General features: G+C 36.7%; 2 protein-coding genes across 7 annotated transcripts; both read left to right on the top strand.

Moving 5' to 3' along the window:
• The first annotated feature begins 33 nt into the window (after positions 1-33).
• On the top strand, positions 34-12,268 carry nox5 (NADPH oxidase, EF-hand calcium binding domain 5). 2 transcript variants are annotated; one of them, XM_058766714.1, is made up of 17 exons: positions 34-417; positions 1,315-1,459; positions 1,551-1,701; positions 2,942-3,152; positions 4,841-5,078; positions 5,148-5,301; positions 6,450-6,625; positions 6,859-7,041; positions 7,147-7,279; positions 7,970-8,112; positions 10,160-10,330; positions 10,419-10,463; positions 10,558-10,682; positions 10,804-10,888; positions 11,221-11,320; positions 11,401-11,567; positions 11,689-12,268. In XM_058766714.1, exons 2-17 carry the CDS (start codon positions 1,340-1,342, stop codon positions 11,818-11,820), a joined length of 2,334 nt encoding a protein of 777 aa, XP_058622697.1. In that variant the 5' UTR covers positions 34-417; positions 1,315-1,339; the 3' UTR covers positions 11,821-12,268. The 2 variants fall into 2 exon arrangements, with proteins under 2 accessions (XP_058622697.1, XP_058622696.1); XM_058766713.1 differs by having other exon boundaries at positions 1,249-1,459.
• Positions 12,269-13,734: 1,466 nt separating this feature from the next.
• On the top strand, positions 13,735-18,453 carry glcea (glucuronic acid epimerase a). 5 transcript variants are annotated; one of them, XM_058766727.1, is made up of 4 exons: positions 13,735-13,952; positions 14,526-14,925; positions 16,506-16,745; positions 16,848-18,453. In XM_058766727.1, the coding sequence occupies exons 1-4, from the start codon at positions 13,911-13,913 to the stop codon at positions 17,870-17,872; spliced, it is 1,707 nt and encodes a 568-aa protein (XP_058622710.1). In that variant the 5' UTR covers positions 13,735-13,910; the 3' UTR covers positions 17,873-18,453. The 5 variants fall into 5 exon arrangements, with proteins under 5 accessions (XP_058622710.1, XP_058622708.1, XP_058622709.1 ...); XM_058766725.1 differs by having other exon boundaries at positions 13,736-13,952; positions 14,343-14,925; XM_058766726.1 differs by having other exon boundaries at positions 13,736-13,958; positions 14,369-14,925.
• Positions 18,454-18,636: the final 183 nt, after the last annotated feature.

The following is an 18,636-nucleotide window of genomic DNA, read 5'->3' as shown; positions in this document are numbered from 1 at the left end:
ATAGTAGTGCATAAATGTCACATGGACTCGTATAGTGCTTTTTCTTCCAGATTAGTAGTTTTATTATAATGGTAGACAGAATGAAACATATAATTAGTGTTTAGCAGTGATGAAAAGTGCAATATGGGTCGTACTGAGGGCCGCTCAGCAGGCGCAGGGATGTCAGGAGCAGCTGCTGCTGTGTACACGAGATATTGAATGTCCATAACAATACTGTCCAGCCTCCCTCTGTATGTCTTGCTCTCTCTTTCTCTCTCTTTTGCTCTGAAAGGTGATTAACCGGACTAGCTGCAACACCTTGAGACGGCAATAAAATCTCTCCGTATCTTTTTCATTTTTGTCTATGAGAATATTTTCATGAAAAGTCAAAAGGAAATACTTGCAAAAGACAAAGACTGAGAAGATTTGCATCTAAAGGTAATGCTTTCTCTTCTTTAAATGGGACATTGTGTAAACTTTATAGTTACACCCATGGATTATTATTGCATTTCATCTATCTGTCTGTCTGCTAGTGTTTGTTTCTATGTTAGGCTATATACATTATATGTGACCCTGGACCACAAAACCAGTCTTAAGTGCCAATTTTTCGAAATTGAGTTTTCTACATCATCTGAAAGATGAATAAATAAGCTTTCCATTGATGCATGGACAATATTTGGCCGAGATACAATTATTTGAAAATCTGGAATCTGAGGGTGCAAAAAAATCTAAATACTGAGAAAATCAACTTTAAAGTTGTCTAAATTAAGTTCTTAGCTATGCATATTACTGATCAAAAATTAAGTTTTTAAATATTTACAGTAGGAAATTCACTAAATAGCTTCATGGAAAATTAAGTTTTGATACATTTATGGTAAAAAAATATACAAAATATCTTCATGGAACATGATTTTAATGATCCTAATGATTTTTGTCATAAAAGAAAAATTGATAATTTTGACCCATACAATGTATTTTTGGCTATTGCTACAAATATACCCCAGCGACTTAAGACTGGTTTTGTGGTCCAGGGTCACACACACACACACATATATATATATATATATATATATAAATGTATGCACTGGTGAATATGTATAATATTGCTTTCAACTATGTACTAACTGGTTTAAAATGTGGCCACATGAGAACAATTATTAGTTCACTGGTAACAAACTTTTTATCAGACTTTGTTCGACCACACTCCACACATTACAACTGTCTGAAAAAGTGTATGTTTCCTGTAAAATGTTGTTTACGTGTATGCAGTTATGGACTAAATATGATTCTGAGAGGAGATTGAGACTACATTTGTCTTCGATGATGCTAATACAGTGTGTGTGGACTGTGAAGCAGAGACATGAGTCTAGAAGAAGACTCACGCTGGCTGGAATGGGTCACCAAGCAGTTTGAGAGCATTGCAGGAGATGATAAAGAAATTGACTTGGATGAGTTTAAAACAGCTCTGAAAGTAAAAGAGGTGAGCTTTCTGATCATGGAAACCTTTATAATATTAATTTGTTCTAAAAAGATCTCAATATGGTCATTTTTTCTCCTGTTTGTTGTTGTAGTCATTTTTTGCGGAGAGGTTTTTCGCCTTGTTTGACTCTGATGGCAGCAGCTCCATCAGTCTGGATGAACTTCTCGAGGCTTTAGATCTTCTGATCCATGGCAATGAGACAGACAAACTACGCTTCCTCTTCCAGGTCTACGATGTGGATGGTAAGTTGTAAAATACCATCAGCTTTTCCTCTTTCATTCTAAAATTTAGTGGTAATTGTCATAATGTTAGACAAAAAAGACAAAAAAAAAAAACAGAATCTCACAATACTGACAATGGAGTTATATGCTTAGGAATATAATTTCCGGTTTAGGAAATTAATTGCCAAGTTAAATGCACAAAGTGATTTACACAATGTTCCTGGTCCAATTATGTTTTGACCGTTTCATTTTGGCTTAATTTGGCGATATTGTATGTAAACACAATCATGATAATAAGAGAGATGTGTTATGATCTTGAGATATTCTATGTATCTGAATTGTTTTTGTATTTGAGCTCTCTGCTCTGGTGTGTAGACATGTTTGTGTTCTAGGTGGGTGTAGCCTCTGTTAACCAGCTGGAGGTGGTGATTGGTCCCACTATGCACCTTTCCCAGGGATAAGGACCGCCTCAAACACTTGTCTTCTGCCTTCGAGCCTCGCCGACTTCGTACCGTCGTGTCTTTACTAGAATTCTGATTAATTATTGTTCTGTGGATTGTTGTGCCAGAGAGAGATATTCTGAGTAGACCTATAGTAAATCTGTTGAGTGTTAGTTATTCTGAGATCAAATTTTATATCTCCTGTTTATCTGAACATTGCCCGTTTTGACTATGACTTGGATTCTGATTCTGCTTTGTGTACGCCCTGGAACTTTGTAATTACTTTATTACACGTTTGCCGAATTAAGGGTTGTAGGGGGGCTAGACGCCGTTTTATTTTGTGTATATTTTTCACTTTGTTTATGGTTGAGGGAGGTAGGGAAGTTGGTTTGTAGTTTGTTTTCTTTATTTTTCTTTGAGGTTATTTAGTTATCAAAAAGAAGTTCGTTTTGTTTATTGTTGTGGCTTTGTCTGCCCCTGAAGATATTCCCTTATATGAGAAATAAAACTCGTTTTTTCGGCATCTCTCTGGTGTGGATACTGTTTTCTATTTCTGTTACGTCGAACCCCTAGAGGTCGTGACAGATGTATTAATACAGTATATAGGCCTATCCGTTTCTGTTCCTTACACAACATTCCTATTAAATTACCCAGATCATAACAGTCCCTAAGAGTAACATCAAAGAATTGGCTGACTGTAATGTTGTGCCAAAAACAACAAACAGTTTTGGTCCAGGAACATACTTGCGTTGCACCCTACAGTTTGTTAAACAATCAGCGTTAAACCATTAATTTAATTATTGTGTTGACCTGTCATGTAGGCAGTGGTTCCATAGACCCAGATGAGTTACGTACAGTTCTGAAATCCTGTCTGCGTGAGAGTGCGATCTCGCTCCCTGAGGAAAAGCTGGATGACCTGACGCTGGCGCTGTTCGAATCTGCTGATAAAGATAACAGTGGCTCCATCACGTTTGAAGAGCTGAAGGCAGAGCTGGAGAACTTTCCTGAAGTTATGGAGAACCTCACCATCAGGTGGGACAAGACTATATTACACTGTAAAAAACATTCCGTAAAATTTACGGTAAAAAAACAGCAACTGTGGTTGCCGGAATTCTACCGTAAAATATACGGTAGCAACGTTTTAGGTTTTACGGTTTTAACTTAAATTTACAGTTAAATACCGTAATTTCATTAACTGATATAATGTTAATATACCAACCTATTGAAGTACTGAAATCTGTTTTGTACCTTTGTATTACACTGATAACCAACAAAAGCAGGTGGTGATGAGAAAGTCACATGATGAACCAAAGCCCATCACAATTTAAATAATAACATATATAGGCGGTGCACAGTGTCATTCACACAAGTACTAAACACCATCATGGTGAGACTCATTAAACTGAAATATGCAATAAACATTAATTTAACAACATTACATGTAACATACAACCCTAATAAACATAACTGATAAGAAAAAACTAAGATGAAACCTAGTTATTTCAAAGAAAAAACATCAAATTCAAACTAAATTTGAAATGCAATGCAGGGAATTCTGGGAACATCAATTTACATTCTTTTTAACTTCCAAAAGCGGTATTTCACCGTAAAATTGTCTGCAATGTCTATTACAGTTGTTTTTTACCGTATATATTAGGGGAACTTACCGTTAACCATTTAACAGGTTTTTACCGTAGCTTTTTCACAGTTTTTTACCGTTAAAATCACGGTCATTTTTTACAGTGACAAAAGAGATGATATTCAGATCAACAGCACAATTGCCAGTATGATTTTCATATACTACAGTTACTTGCCCGTTACTTTGATTATTTTCCTTTGGCAACAAAAATAGCAGCTTATCAAATGAAGTGAACCATTGTGTACGTCTGAGCAACACAATAGTGGTGGTGCATTAATGAATGAACTTGGGTTTTGAGTTTTTGAGTTTTGAACAAAACGGCTGACATAATGATTCAATGACTCACTCATAAAAACACACGTTTAGGGTTGTGGCTAGAAGGAATACAGCTACGGCCAGAAGTTACACAAAATCTTGCCATAAAATAACAAGAAATTAAATTTGCTACCTATCACATTGTGTTTTATTAATGTCTACACCTACCCCGACCCTAAACCCTTACAATAATGCAAATACGGTAGTTATTGTTGTTCAGAGTGACAAAAATGACACAATATTGATGTGCGCATGCCCTGGCGGCCGTAGCTGTATCCCTTCTAGCCCCAACCCATGTCTAGATCCTGAATGAAATTCCTGTAAAAAAAGTACATTACCCATGATTTTACAGGGAAATCTCCTCCAATCAGAGAATCGAAACAAGCGCCAAAATAACTCTAAGTGCCCATCCAAATAATGTAATATAGTCCTTCTAACTACACTCTCAGTCTATCCGTATCTATATGCATAATTTGCAATGAACAAAATATGTTGTTTCTATATACACAATATCTTTAAATCAGTAGTTTTATATTTATCAGTTGTTTTTAATTCACTTAAAGGGATTGTAGTTCTTTCCCTCATTAAAGGTTTGAATCAAAGTTTGTAATGTTATGATACACTTCATAGCTGATTGGTTTGTTACTCTTTACCAAAGACCAGAACTAACCACTGTGTAATAAAAAAAAAAAAATGCTCCAAAATGTACCAAATTTATTACCAAAATTACCAAAAAAACCCCCCACTTTCTCTTGTTTTCACTCAGTGCCGCCAACTGGCTGAAACCTCCTGATCTGGAGCAGAAGAAATGCAAGACTCCTCGTTACCTGACGCGGGCGTACTGGCACAACAACAGCCGCAAGCTGTTCTTCCTCTGCCTGTACGCTGTCCTGAATGTGCTCCTCTTCATCATCGCAATGCTGAAGAATGCACATGGAGGGCCCTGGTTCATGGTGGCCAAGGGCTGCGGTCAGTGTCTCAACCTCAACTGCACTTTTGTTATGGTGAGTTGAGCTCACTAATTCATCTAATATTTAATATTTCCTGTAGTGACAGAAGGTTTTGTCTCGCAGGTGCTGATGTTGAGGCGGTGTTTGACGTGGCTACGTGCCACCTGGATGGTGAGGGTCTTCCCTTTGGACCAGAACATTCTACTGCATCAGATCGTGGGCTACACCATCTTGATCTTCACCATTGTGCACACTGGTGCTCACGTCGTGAACTTTGGTAACCTGTAATAAACTTGTTAAAAAATGGTCAAATTCTTTTAAAGGGATAGTTTTTGAAGGAAATTTGAAAGTCAGTGGTGTCCAAAAAACATTGACTTTCATTCTATTGACAAGTAAACTTGAACTAAACCTGAAGTAAATATGAACCTGTAATAAAACCTGTCGATAAAAATGACCAAAAAATGAAAATTGTCATAATTTACTTACCCTCACATTGTTGCAACCCTGTTATTTTTTTCCTTTTACTGTAAATCACAAAAGATGATTTGTTTTCAAAGTCAATGGGGTCCAGAAAACATTGGACACCACTGATGTTAATTGTATGGACAAAAAAGCACATGATGACAATTTTCATTTTTGGGTGTACTATCCCTTTAACTCCATAAAGCCTGACATATAAAATAATAGTCCCAAAAAATTATATTTTATTTTATTTTATTAATTTAATTTATTTATTGTATTCATTTATTTTTTGGAAATTGAACAGTAGATTGAGTCTTTATACAATAAATAAAAAAGAAAAAAAAGTTGCGTATGAGTTGCAAATATGATAACATCAGGCTTTTATGCCTCATATAGGATGATATAGAAGAATGTGGAGTTCATACTTGAGAAGGAAAAAAACACTTAAATTTTATTCAGAGACCCAAAATGAGCAAAAATATTCAATTTTGCGCAGTTTCTGATTTGTGTAGCCAAAAAGTAAGATGAAATTCTGATAGCTTGTAATGTAAATCAGTGTGGTCTTAATAACAGTATAACAAGCTTCTTACATAAAAAGCAAATAAATATCAGTTGCCACTCGTTATCTCCCAATAATTTAATTAATGTCTTAATAAGATGATATTTAAATGTTGTTTTTATTGTGGGGAATGAAACATATAATAATGCAATTCAGTGATGACTGAGAGATGAACAAATAAACGTTCCTCAAAAGCCATCAAAAATTATTTATGGATAATCAAGTAAACCTAATGTGCTTCAGTCCAGTCTTCATCTTGAAATATTAGATTGCATATCATGTATGATATTATAGGCTTTATAGGATTACATTTAGTGCATAAAGTATATGACCTTGTAACATAGTCACAAAAGCAACATATTAATAAAGAATATTTCTTAATATCCGTTTCCCTCTCTTCTTAGCCTGTATGTCTCAGAATGATGGCATGTACCAGCTGTGGGAGTATCTTTTCACCATCCGTCCTGGGATTGGCTGGGTCAAAGGCACCGCCTCCATTACGGGCATCATTCTGCAGGTGCTCATCTGCTTGATGGTGGTGTGCTCCAGCACGTTCGTCAGACGCAGTGGCCATTTTGAGGTGATGGCTTGCTCATTGAATTCATGAGAAGCAACAATCTGCACATGGTCGCTTCTGTGAATATCTGTTGATTTGGAAAATATGAAGCTGTTTCAAGGCCATTAAAAACAAGTTAGCAAAGAATTCTGTTTGCAAATTGCAGCACATTATTTCAGCCATGCATACCAACAAACACAAACCATTCAAATATGCTTTGTTAAAGCATAATATAGAAAGGGTTTGTTCTTGTGTAGGTGTTCTACTGGTCTCACCTTTCCTACGTCTGGGTTTGGGCCCTGTTGATTGTCCACTGTGCAAACTTTTGGAAATGGTTTGTGGTGCCAGGAGTGGTGTTCCTCATTGAGAAACTTGTTGGAATAGCAGTGTCCCGCATGGGTGGGCTGTACATAGTTGAAGTCAACTTATTGCCCTCAAAGGTACCATCTGAGCCAATGTACATATTTTGGTGTATTTTGTTTACTGGAACATTTAGTTAGTCATCCATGCTGAAAGCCTCACCTCTACTGCCTTTTATTTCAAAGGTAACACATTTGGTGATCAAGAGGCCTCCGTCCTTTCAATTTAAACCTGGAGATTATGTGTATATAAACATTCCTGTTATCGCCAAGTACGAGTGGCATCCGTTTACCATCAGCAGCGCTCCTGAGCAGCAAGGTAAAACAACTGGAAAGCATATAGTTATATTAGTCTTGCGAAATTCTAATATATGACAGTGATTTGTTTATATTTTAGTAATATGTGCATTTAAACGCAATTAATATGCAATGCAGAAAAATCTTATATTTTGTCAGTGTTTTTGTTTGTTTAACTGCAAAACAAAACCAATCTAAACACCTTTTAGGGAAAAAACATCAATTTAAGCAAAGCAAAAATGTTTAACACAAGACTGAGACTTGGTTTTAGACAATCTGTCTGAAGTTTTTTATTTTTTATTTAAAAAATTTTTTTCAAACAAAACCAAAAAAATCTAATTGTTTTACATTTTTACTTGTCCATTTTAGTTGTTACTTGTTTGTTTTCAGAAAATCTGTCTTAAATTTATTTTTCTTAACGAAAAAAAAAAACCCAATAATAAAACAAAAAATGGACACAAAGCAAATTTTCAAAACTATAAGATTTGTTTTTAATACTGCTTTTTTTTTAGTCAGTCTGTTAATTCAAGTTTATTTTTCAAACAAAACAAAACAAAACTGCACAATAAAGTAAATATTTAACACAGTAAGAACTGTTTTCAGACAATCTGTCTTGATATAACAAGACTTCTTTTATACAAAGAAATGTACATAACAGAGCAAGTGTTTAACAAAATATTTTTGTTAAACTTCTTCTTGTTCCCTCAAACAGATACGCTGTGGCTCCATGTTCGTTCTATGGGCCAGTGGACAAACCGCCTATACGAGTATTTCAGACAGCCAGAGAGTCAAACCATTAGCAACAAGAGGCTCACCGCCAGCCTGAGGAACAGACGCCATGAGAGCAGAACGCAGGTCTTGGCTTTTCTCCATCATCCACTGGCTGGGGGCCGGAATCTAAACACATACAGTCATGGCCAAAAATATCGGCACCCTTGGTAAATATGATCAAAGAAGGCTGTGAAAATTAATCTGCATTGTTAATCCTTTTGATCTTTTATTTTAAAAATTCACAATAATCTAACCTTTCATTGGATAAGAATTTAAAATGGGGGGAAATATCATTATGAAATAAATGTTTTTCTCTAATAAACATTGGCCACAATTAACGGCACCCGTTTATTCAATACTTTTTGAAACCTCCATTTGCCAGTTTAACAGCTCTAAATTTTCTCCTCTAATGCCTGATGAGGTTAGAGAACACCTGGCAAGAGATCAGAGACCATTCCTTCATCCAGAATCACTCCAGACCCTTTAGATTCCCAGCTCCATGTTGGTGCTTCTTCTCTTCAGTTCACTCATTTTCTACAGGGTTCAAGTCAGAGGACTGGAATGGCCAGCAGAAGCTTGGTTTTGTGCTCAGTGACCCATTTTTGTGTTGTTTTTGAGGTTTGTGTTTGGATTATTGTACGGTTGGAAGATACAAACATGGCCCATTATAAGATTTCAGAGTCAGTCACTTATTAATTTTTTATCTGTTGGTATTTGATAGAATCCATGATGTCATGTGTCTGAACAAAATGTCCAGGACCTCCAGCAGAAATATTGGCCCACAACATCAAAAATACAGCAGTATATTTCATTGTACACATGGGGTACTTTTTATCCCTGTGTTCACCAAACCCATCTTGAGTGTTTGCTGCTAAAAAGCTCATTTTTTAGTTTCATCTGACCATAGAAGCCAGTGCCATTTGAAGTTCCAGTCGTGTCTGATAACTGAATATGCTGGAGACTGTTTTTGGATGAGCTAGGAGAAGTTTTCTTGATACCCTCCCAAACAACATGTGCTGATGTAGGTGCTGTTTGACAATTTTTTTAAGGTTTTCTGACCCCAAGACTCAACTATTTTCTGCAATTCTCCAGCTGTGGTCCTTGGAGTGTCTTTAGTCACTCAAACTCTCCTTCTCACCGTGCATTAGGACGATACAGACACAAGTCCTCTTCCAGGCAGTTTCCTAACATTTTATGTTGATTGGAAATTCTTAATTATTGCCCTGATGGTGGAAATGGGAATTTTCACTGCTCTAGCTCTTTTCTTAAAGCCACTTCACTAATTTGTGAAGCTCAATTATCTTTTGCTGCACATCAGAAATATATTCTTTGGTTTTTCTCATTGTGATGGATGATTAAGGCAATTTGGGCTTTGTTTTCCCTCCTATTTATATTTCTGTGAAACAGGAAGCCATGGCTGGATAATTTCATGTTCATAATCACCCTGGAGTGCTCAAAATTGTGAATATGAATGGGAATATACTTCAGAGATATTTTACTCGTAAGAATTTCTAGGGGTGCCAATAATTGTGTCCAACGTGTATTTGAGAAAAACTTTTATTTCATAATGACATTTCCACCCATTTTAAATTCTTATTATCCAATGAAAGGTTAGATTTTTGTGATTTTTTAAAATAAAAGATCAAAAGGATTAACAATGCAGATTAATTTTCACAGCCTACTTTGATCAGATTTACCAAGGGTGCCGATATTTTTCGCCATGACTGTAGTGATAGAAGTTCATTACTGTGATGTTTTATTGATGCAATTCTTTATAGGTGGGGTCGTTTTGTAATCACATCATTGCCATTACCAAGACTAATTGATTTTCTTTTATTATATCTATGGGCTTCTCTCCAGTATTTTTTTGCCATTTATTTTATAGAAAAATATTTTATATATGCATTTTTATTCATTTTATTTCAGTTTAGGTATAGTTATTTTAGTACATCAAGTTAAATTAATTAAAAATTTAAAAAAAAAAAAAAAAAAAAACATTTAAGTAACAATGTTGCCTTGGCAGCTAGCTGAAATAGGCTCTTTTTCAGTTAATGTTTCTTTTATTTCAAGTATTGAAATTCCTTTTTTTTGGTTTTAGTTTTAGTAAATTATGTAACTCTGCTCCATGTAGAATGAAATGTTCAAGTCTGCAAGTTGCAACAATACTGTGGCGTCTAATAAGGATGATGCTGTTGAACTGACCCTGTACCAGACAAGCAGAACACACACAAACTCCCAGAAGCCTGTCAGTGACCCAGTAGCCCAGGCAGAACTGGGAGACGCCACTCCGGCTACAAGAGAAGTGAGTTTTCTGTCTGAGCAAAGCTCAACGTATGTTCTATTATACGTAAGATACACATTAGCCAGACTTATTTTCTGTTGTCTTCCAGCTTACAGCAAAATTGAGTGAAAATCACAGATATTGTAACATTAAGGTAAGTAATTTGATTACAAAAAATGCAATCTAATTTACTGAAAGTGATTGTCTTACAAGAATTGTATGCATTTGTTTATGCCTTTGTTTGTTAGTGCTATGTGGATGGACCTTTTGGCACCCCAACTCGACAGATCTTTGCATCTGAGCATGCGGTGCTTATCGGCGCTGGAATCGGCATCACTCCCTTTGCATCCATTTTGCAGAGTATTATGTGCCGGTGAGACACGCAACCTCTCCATTCATAAAATTCAAGTTGTAACATTTTCTTTGCATGAAAAAAACACATGCAAATGTTTTAATTTTGTATGTAAAATTTATTTTTGTCTTTTTTTTTTCAGTTATCGCATGAGAAAGCAAAACTGCCCCAACTGCAACTATTCCTGGTGTGAAACCATCAAAGACAATGAAATGAAACTGAGGAAGGTAAGAGTGGTGATCAGTCGAATGGAAGCTAGAATAAATAGGAGGAAAAAATATTTATTTTATTTTATTTCAGCAAATTTACATTTTCTTTAAGTTCAGTTGCTGTCTTAAATTAAGTAATCAAACTAGTAAGTTGTACAGTTCAACTCATTTTTAAAAATCTTGTCTTATTGAATCTCACAATTTAAAAAATGAAGTTGAAATTGGTTACATTTAAACATGTTGCCATGATTTATTGATCATATTATTTTTACAGTAGATAGCTTCAAAGCTAATGGACATGAACAACTTCGATCTCATGAGGTTTTTAATTTTCTTCTAAATTCCTGCAGGTGGACTTCATTTGGATCAACCGAGATCAGAAATCCTTTGAGTGGTTTGTGAGTCTCTTGACCAAGCTGGAGATGGACCAGGCAGATGAAGAGCCAGAGGGTAAGAGAGAACTGAAGAAAGAGGGAGATGGGGTTGGCACTGAAATGTTGGCAAAATCATGCTTGTTTTTATGTTTTCAGGCCGTTTTTTGGAGATGCACATGTACATGACTTCAGCCCTCAGTAAGAATGATATGAAGGCCATAGGTCTGCAGATGGCTCTGGATCTACTGGCCAAGAAAGAGAAGAGAGATTCCATCACCGGCCTTCGCACGCGTACACAGCCAGGCAGACCAGATTGGGCCAAGGTAAGCAAGGCCAATATTCTATTCTATTCTATTCTATTCTATTCTATTCTATTCTATTCTATTCTATTCTATTCTATTCTCCCCAATATCTTTGATAATCAGTGTTTAAATGCATTTTCAGGTTTTCCAGAAAGTGTCTGAAGAAAAGAAAGGAAAGGTTCATGTTTTTTATTGCGGTTCTCCTGCTCTGGCCAAAGTCATCAAGGCCCAGTGTGAGCATTTTGGCTTCAACTTCTACAAAGAAAATTTCTGAAGAATGTACAATATTTCATTTGCTTGAAATCTAACAAATAATAACACAATCATCTGACGATCTGATCTTGCTGATGTGTCTGATGTTGTACGTTTTGTAAATCTCATGTTGTTGTATGTTTTGATTTATTTGCAGTGTTTGTGTAAGTAACCTTTTAACACTTTTAATGAAATTGTATATGCTTTTTTTTAAATTAATTTTAGAAATGCCCTTTTTTGGTTATTATGAATATGCATCATGTAAAAGTTTTTTTCTCCAGCAAGAGAATAGTCACTGTGGTTGGTGTAATGTAAAATTGTCATGTAAATAATAATATGAAGTAATTTAAATTTGGAAATATTAGTAAATAGAATAATAAAAAAGGTTGCACTTTATTTTAAGGTGTCCTTGTTACAGTGTAATTATACATTTAAGTACTGAGAAATATTAATTAACTGGTTAAGACTTTATTTTAAGGTGTCATAATACAGAGTAATTACCTAATTAAGTACTTGGTAGTAGCCGTTGTACTTACATGAAACAAAATGTACTTACCATGTAACTAAGTTATGGAACAGCCTGTAATTACAGTTTGTAATTATGTAGATGTAATAGGCAGCTACTGTTACACATGTAACAGACCGAGTCTGTTACACAGCTACTTGTACACTTAAGTACAATCTTGATACACTTTATTTTAAGTAGCTTACGCCTGTGTAATAATCTGTAATTGTAATGTAATTAGAAAGGTATTACATATATTTAAGCTGTGTACTAGTGGGCTAAATTAAACTAAGGTGCAGCTGGAGAAGGTGTACAGTATAGATACACATTAAGTACACTTAAGTACAATCTTGATACACTTTATTTTAAGTAGCTTATGTCTGTGTATTTACATTTATAATTACATTGTATAAAGTTTGATTTAACCCACTAGTACACCCCTTAAATACATGTAATACCTTTCTAATTACATTACAATTACAGAATATTACACAGGCATAAGCTATTTAAAATAAAGTGTATCAAGATTGTACTTAAGTGTACAAGTAGCTGTGTAACAGACTCAGTCTGTTACATATGTGTAACAGTAGCTGCCTATTACATCTACATAATTACAAACTGTAAGTACAGGCTGTTCCATAACTTAGTTACATAGTAAGTACATTTTATTTAATGTAAGTACAACGGCTACTACTAAGTACTTAACAAGGTAATTACTCTGTATTATGACACCTTAAAATAAAGTGTTACCATTAACTGCATGTACTTATTATATGGTTAGGGTTAGGATAACGGCTTGGTTTAGGGTTACTTGCATTTAATTATACATAATTATTTGTTATTATAATAGTAAGTACATGTAACGTGTGTAAAAAGGACACCTTAAAATAAAGTTACCAAAAAATTTTTTTAACTGCTTTGATGACATAAACAGTTTACATTGCCAAGGCATAATAATATAAAAATAATCATAAATATTACATACAATATTACCATATATACACTCTAGAAGTATTTTAACGATGTACTATGTTTTAACAGTTGTTTCTAAGTGTAAAAACGTTTGAAATTGTTAGAGATTGTAGTAGATTGTGTTCTCTGTTCTGTTTTTAAGAGACTGTGGGAATTCTCCGATTTCCTGAAATAAACAAACTCAGACATGGATTCACTTGGTTTACAGAGACATCTTGCGATTATGTTCAGCAACGCAACACACAAGCAGCACTATATGGACTTAATTTATCATTTAAAATTCTGCACATGAAATCAAACCTATAAACGTTTTCTTATTCCTTTTTTAACGAACCTTAGTATTAATCTAAAATGTATAATAATAATTCTAAATTTTAAGTGACATTTTAGTCAAATAAATATGCATGTAATAGCCTACATTAGTAAACGCAGGTGGGCCTGCCACAAACAGGAATCGTGGTAATAAATCATAATTATTCACCTTATGTCACATCTTATCAGACATAAGATTGGCTGCCACGGAAGCACGTCGCCTCTCATTGGCCAGTGCTGCATCAATACGGCTGTAGCGTCTACTATGTTGCAGATTTGTAGCGAGAGGAATCTCTCCGTATTTATTTGTCTTTTTCTATATTATGCCTTCATATAGCCTCGAGCGGACGGCGCGCTGGTTTCAGGTGAGCGTAAGTATGCTTTCATTCCGGTTTACAGGACTGCATGTTGTTCAACGCCCTCATTCGCATTCAAAATCACATGAGCCCTCACAGCTTCAATTTAGAGATGGCGATTAGATTTTATAAGCATTCGCCAGTGTATGTGCTGAAAGGATTAGTGCTCAATAATGAAATATGTTTCTTATTCATAATGTGACCATGCAAGTTTCATCTAGATGGTATGTAGCTATACATAAACGTTTTTGTTACATTTAAATGTATTATGAGCGTAAGCCTTCACCACAAGACTCAAGTATACCAGTGATTTGTGATGGTAAGATATGATATTTTGTCTTATTTTGTGGTTATTCGTATATGACAAAATGGTGGACCCATATTAACCTCTGTCCGCAGATGCTGCACCTGAATCGCTCTAACAGGACCATAAGGGTTTCCTGAGATGTTCCAGTGTCAGTTCCACTATCACCGCATGGCTGTGATATGACAATGCGCTGTCTGGTGGCTCGCATCAATCACAAGACTCTGATAGTCATCTGTGCTGTTTTTGCCCTCATCACTATACTGCTGTGGAACAAGTGCTCCAGTGACAAAGACCTGCCCACACAGATCAGACCTCAGCTGGAGTTTGCACCCACCCCAGAGAAGGACGAGGAGAACGGGCAGGCCCCCGAAGCACCGCCTGGATCCAAAGAAGTCACTTATGAGCAGATTGACTGCCTTATCAATGAAGATGTCATCATAAAAGGCCGTAGGGAGGGGGGCGAGGTGTATCTGCCCTTCAGCTGGGTGGAAAGATACTTTGACGTCTATGGGCGTATGGTGCAGTATGATGGGACAGAACGGTTTGAGTTCTCCCACAGTTACTCCCGGGTGTACGCCCAGAGGGAGCCTTACCACCCAGATGGGGTCTTCATGTCCTTTGAGGGCTACAACGTGGAAGTGCGGGATCGGGTGAAATGCATCAGTGGTGTGGAAGGTAGTTTGGAGTGTCCCTTATTTTGCCACCCTATGTAATAATATACACAGAGGTGCACTGTTTAGATTGGTTTGTGTTAAAAAGCCGCAAGTCACTTATTTACATTATGTTCTCTCTCTTTAAAATGTAAACAAGTGTAAATGTCAACATTATCATATGTGACCCTGGACCACAAAACCAGTCTTAAGTGTCAATTTTTCAAATTGAGATTTATACATCATCTGAAAGCTGAATAAAAAAGCTTTCCATTGATGTATGGATTTGTTAGGATTGGACAATATTTGGCCGAGATACAGCTATTTGAAAATCTGGAATCTGAGGGTGCAAAAAAAAAATCTAAATATTGAGAAAATCACCTTTAAATTTTGACCCATACAGTGTATTTTTGGCTATTGCTACAAATATACCCCAGCGACTTAAGACTTTTTGTGGTCCAGGGTCACATATATGCTTAAAGCAGGGGTGCCCAATCCTGTTCCTGGAGATTGACCTTCCTGTAAAGTTCAGCTCTAACTCTAATGAAACTAAGTTCACCCAAAAATGAAAATTCTGTCATTAATTGCTCACCCTCATGTCGTTCAAAACCCATAAGACCTTCGCTCATCTTCGGAACACAAATTAAGATATTTTTGATGAAATCCGAGAGCTTTCTGACCCTGCATATACAACAAGGGAACTACCACATTCACGTACTACGAGAATACATTTTGTGCACAAAGAAACCAAAAATAAATTTATTCAATTTCTTCAATGCGCGTTCACGACAGTACCATGATTTATGTATGTACATTCCTCCGCTTGCAAACAAGCCTCAGTGCATCCATCTACGTCAGAACCCTGGCTTCTGCGTCATTGTACTCTCATAAACGCGTGTCGAAAACTGACACGGAAGAGAAGAAATCGTTGAATAAAGTCGTTATTTTTGTTTTCTTCGTGCACAAAAAGTATTCTCGTAGCTTCATAAAATTATGGTTGAATCACATGGACTATTTTAAGAACGTGGTTCTTAAACGTGGTTCTTATTCTTGAACGTGGTAGTTGCATTGCTGTCTATGCAGGGTCAGAGAGCTCTCGGATTTCATCAAAAATATCTTAATTTGTGGTTTTATGGGTTTGGAAACGAAATGAGAGAGAGTAATTAATGACAGAATTTTAATTTTTGGGTGAACTATCCCTTTAATATCCTCAGGAGCACTTAATAATTACAGAGTGGTTTGTTGGAGAAGGGTTAGCTCTGAATTCTGCATGAAGGTAGATTTTCAGGAGAAGGATTGGGCACCCCTGGCTTAAAGGAACATATGTTTGAAGTTTGTCAGATAAAACATGAGCTTATTGATGCATTTGTAAATGTCACTCTTGGTCAGAGGCTTATGTAAATATTTAGCTTATATGCAGAGTTACATTTCAAGTTTAGTGCAACGCAAAAATATTTTGTTGTGCATAAGTTGTAACTTAGTGCCCTGTTCCATCGCAGCTAAGCTAAGTTGTAAGTATCAAGCTTGGCCAATCCTGGCTCAGATGGTTTCAGAAAGAGTTATCCCATTTCTGGGATCAACCTTTTGTGTTTTTATTGTTCACAGGTGTACCAATCTCCACTCAGTGGGGTCCTCAGGGGTACTTCTACCCCATTCAAATAGCTCAGTATGGGCTGAGCCACTACAGCAAGAACCTCACAGAAAAGCCACCTGATATAAAGATCTACGGCATGTCCGAGGAAAAAGAGGGAGGCTCAAGTCCATGGGTTGTCCCTAAGGGTTGCACACTCTCTAAGCTCCAGGATCAAGGTCGCTTTGTATTTGCGCACCATTTTGTCACAGCGGGTATGAATTCCTTGTGAAATTTTTGTAGGTTTGAATTCAGATGAATCAACTGTTTTGCTGTGATGATCACAGATAGATGATAACTTTGTTGTATTTTCATAGAGAACTCTGATGGTGTGTCTTTGGTCTTGGACAACGCAAAAGATTTCGTCCTGACCTTTGATGTGAAGTTTGTCTCCAATGGTAGCATCTCTGTGGTTCTGGAGACCACAGAAAAGGGACCACCTTACATCATCCATTACATCACTAGTCCACTCCTTCTTTCCTTTAAAGACCGAGAGGTCATCTATGGCATCGGCTCTCGAGCCTCCTGGAGTACCGTCAGTCGAGATTTAGTGACAGATTTGCGTAAAGGAGTCGGTTTGTCCAACACCAAAGTGGTAAAGGCGACCAAGATCATGCCTCGCCGTGTGGTCCAGCTGGTTCTTAGAGGTTCCGGCTTTATCAGCAATATCACTGTGTCTTCCACTGCACACATGGCTGCCTTCTTTGCCGCCAGTGATTGGCTTCTTCATAACCAGGATGAGCATGGAGGGTGGCCAATTAAGGTGACCCGAAAACTCGGAGAGGGGTTCAAGAGCTTGGAGCCCGGATGGTACTCTGCCATGGCCCAAGGCCAAGCCATGTCAACATTAGTGAGGGCATACCTGGTGACGCACAACCCTGCATACCTCGGCGCCGCAATCCGAGCGACATCCCCCTTCAAGAGGACTTCTGAACATGGTGGAGTCAAAGCGACATTCATGAACAAGTACGACTGGTACGAGGAATACCCCACAACACCTAGTTCGTTTGTTCTTAATGGCTTTATCTACTCTCTAATTGGGTTATATGATGTGGCGGAGACGGCGGGCAACAAGCTTGGTCGAGAAGCAGGTGTACTCTTCAGTCAAGGACTGGAGTCACTCAAGGCCATGTTGCCATTGTTTGACACAGGCTCTGGAACGGTTTACGACCTGAGACACTTTACCCTGGGTGTTGCCCCTAATTTAGCACGCTGGGACTACCACACCACCCACATCAACCAGTTACAGCTGCTCGCATCAATCGACAGCGCCCCCATTTTCAGGGACTATGTGAAACGCTGGAAGACTTACCTGAAAGGAGGCCGGGCCAAGCACAACTAGACTTTCTTGGATGGCAATTTTATATAAAATCTTGAACTATTGTTTAAGGATGGAATATACTGAGCATTAATAATTAAATAAGCATTTTCACTTTACATGAAAAGGGTGCATATTGTATCCAATATGTTTGCTTTAAAGTGTCTTGCTAAAGAGCTTGAGTTGTTGTACAGACTTTGAGAATGTGGAGTCACCTAAAATATTTATTTGCAAAATATCATGGTATATTTGAATGTAAGAAGCAATGCACAATTGTTTACACAGATTTTGCAGAAAGCACAGCAGATTTGCTCTAAAATTAAACGACTGTATATCTTGATGCATACAATTAGTAAATGTGAGTAGTCACACTAATTATTGTGTATTAATGAATCTATGAATAGGTTATGCTGTAAAAATGTCATTATTATTGCATAATGGTAAAATGAGTGTATTAGAAATGTTTTAGACATATTTGACCTTTGTATTTTAAAGCACAATTATTTCATAGGTCTTTGTGATTTGATACAGTTGCACTATTTGAATAGTTTTCTTTTCAGTATGTAATTATTTAAAGCTTAAATAAATGTGCTATTTGAGCTGTTTTACAACTTTCAGTGAACAATCATTGCTACCAAAAAGTGGACTGAGAGACAAGTGGCACATATCATATTAATGCTGATATTCTTTGGCTTGGAGTCCCATGTAAAACCCTGGCACGTGCATATGGTAATCATTAATCACTGTGGTGGTATATATCAAAATACCATGGAGTTATGATCTGATAC

This window comes from Onychostoma macrolepis, chromosome 25 (assembly GCF_012432095.1).
Source record: "Onychostoma macrolepis isolate SWU-2019 chromosome 25, ASM1243209v1, whole genome shotgun sequence".
NCBI lineage: Eukaryota > Metazoa > Chordata > Actinopteri > Cypriniformes > Cyprinidae > Onychostoma > Onychostoma macrolepis.
This window is presented reverse-complemented; position numbering and strand designations above follow the sequence as displayed.

Coding starts and splice junctions, on each gene's coding strand:
- nox5 (XM_058766714.1), top strand. CDS start 1,340: ATGAGTCTAGAAGAAGACTCACGCTGGCTGGAATGGGTCACCAAGCAG. Junction 5,079..5,147: donor TCAACTGCACTTTTGTTATG/GTGAGTTGAGCT, acceptor TTTGTCTCGCAG/GTGCTGATGTTGAGGCGGTG. Junction 7,042..7,146: donor TCAACTTATTGCCCTCAAAG/GTACCATCTGAG, acceptor TTTATTTCAAAG/GTAACACATTTGGTGATCAA.
- glcea (XM_058766725.1), top strand. CDS start 14,430: ATGACAATGCGCTGTCTGGTGGCTCGCATCAATCACAAGACTCTGATA. Junction 14,926..16,505: donor ATGCATCAGTGGTGTGGAAG/GTAGTTTGGAGT, acceptor TATTGTTCACAG/GTGTACCAATCTCCACTCAG. Junction 16,746..16,847: donor GCACCATTTTGTCACAGCGG/GTATGAATTCCT, acceptor GTATTTTCATAG/AGAACTCTGATGGTGTGTCT.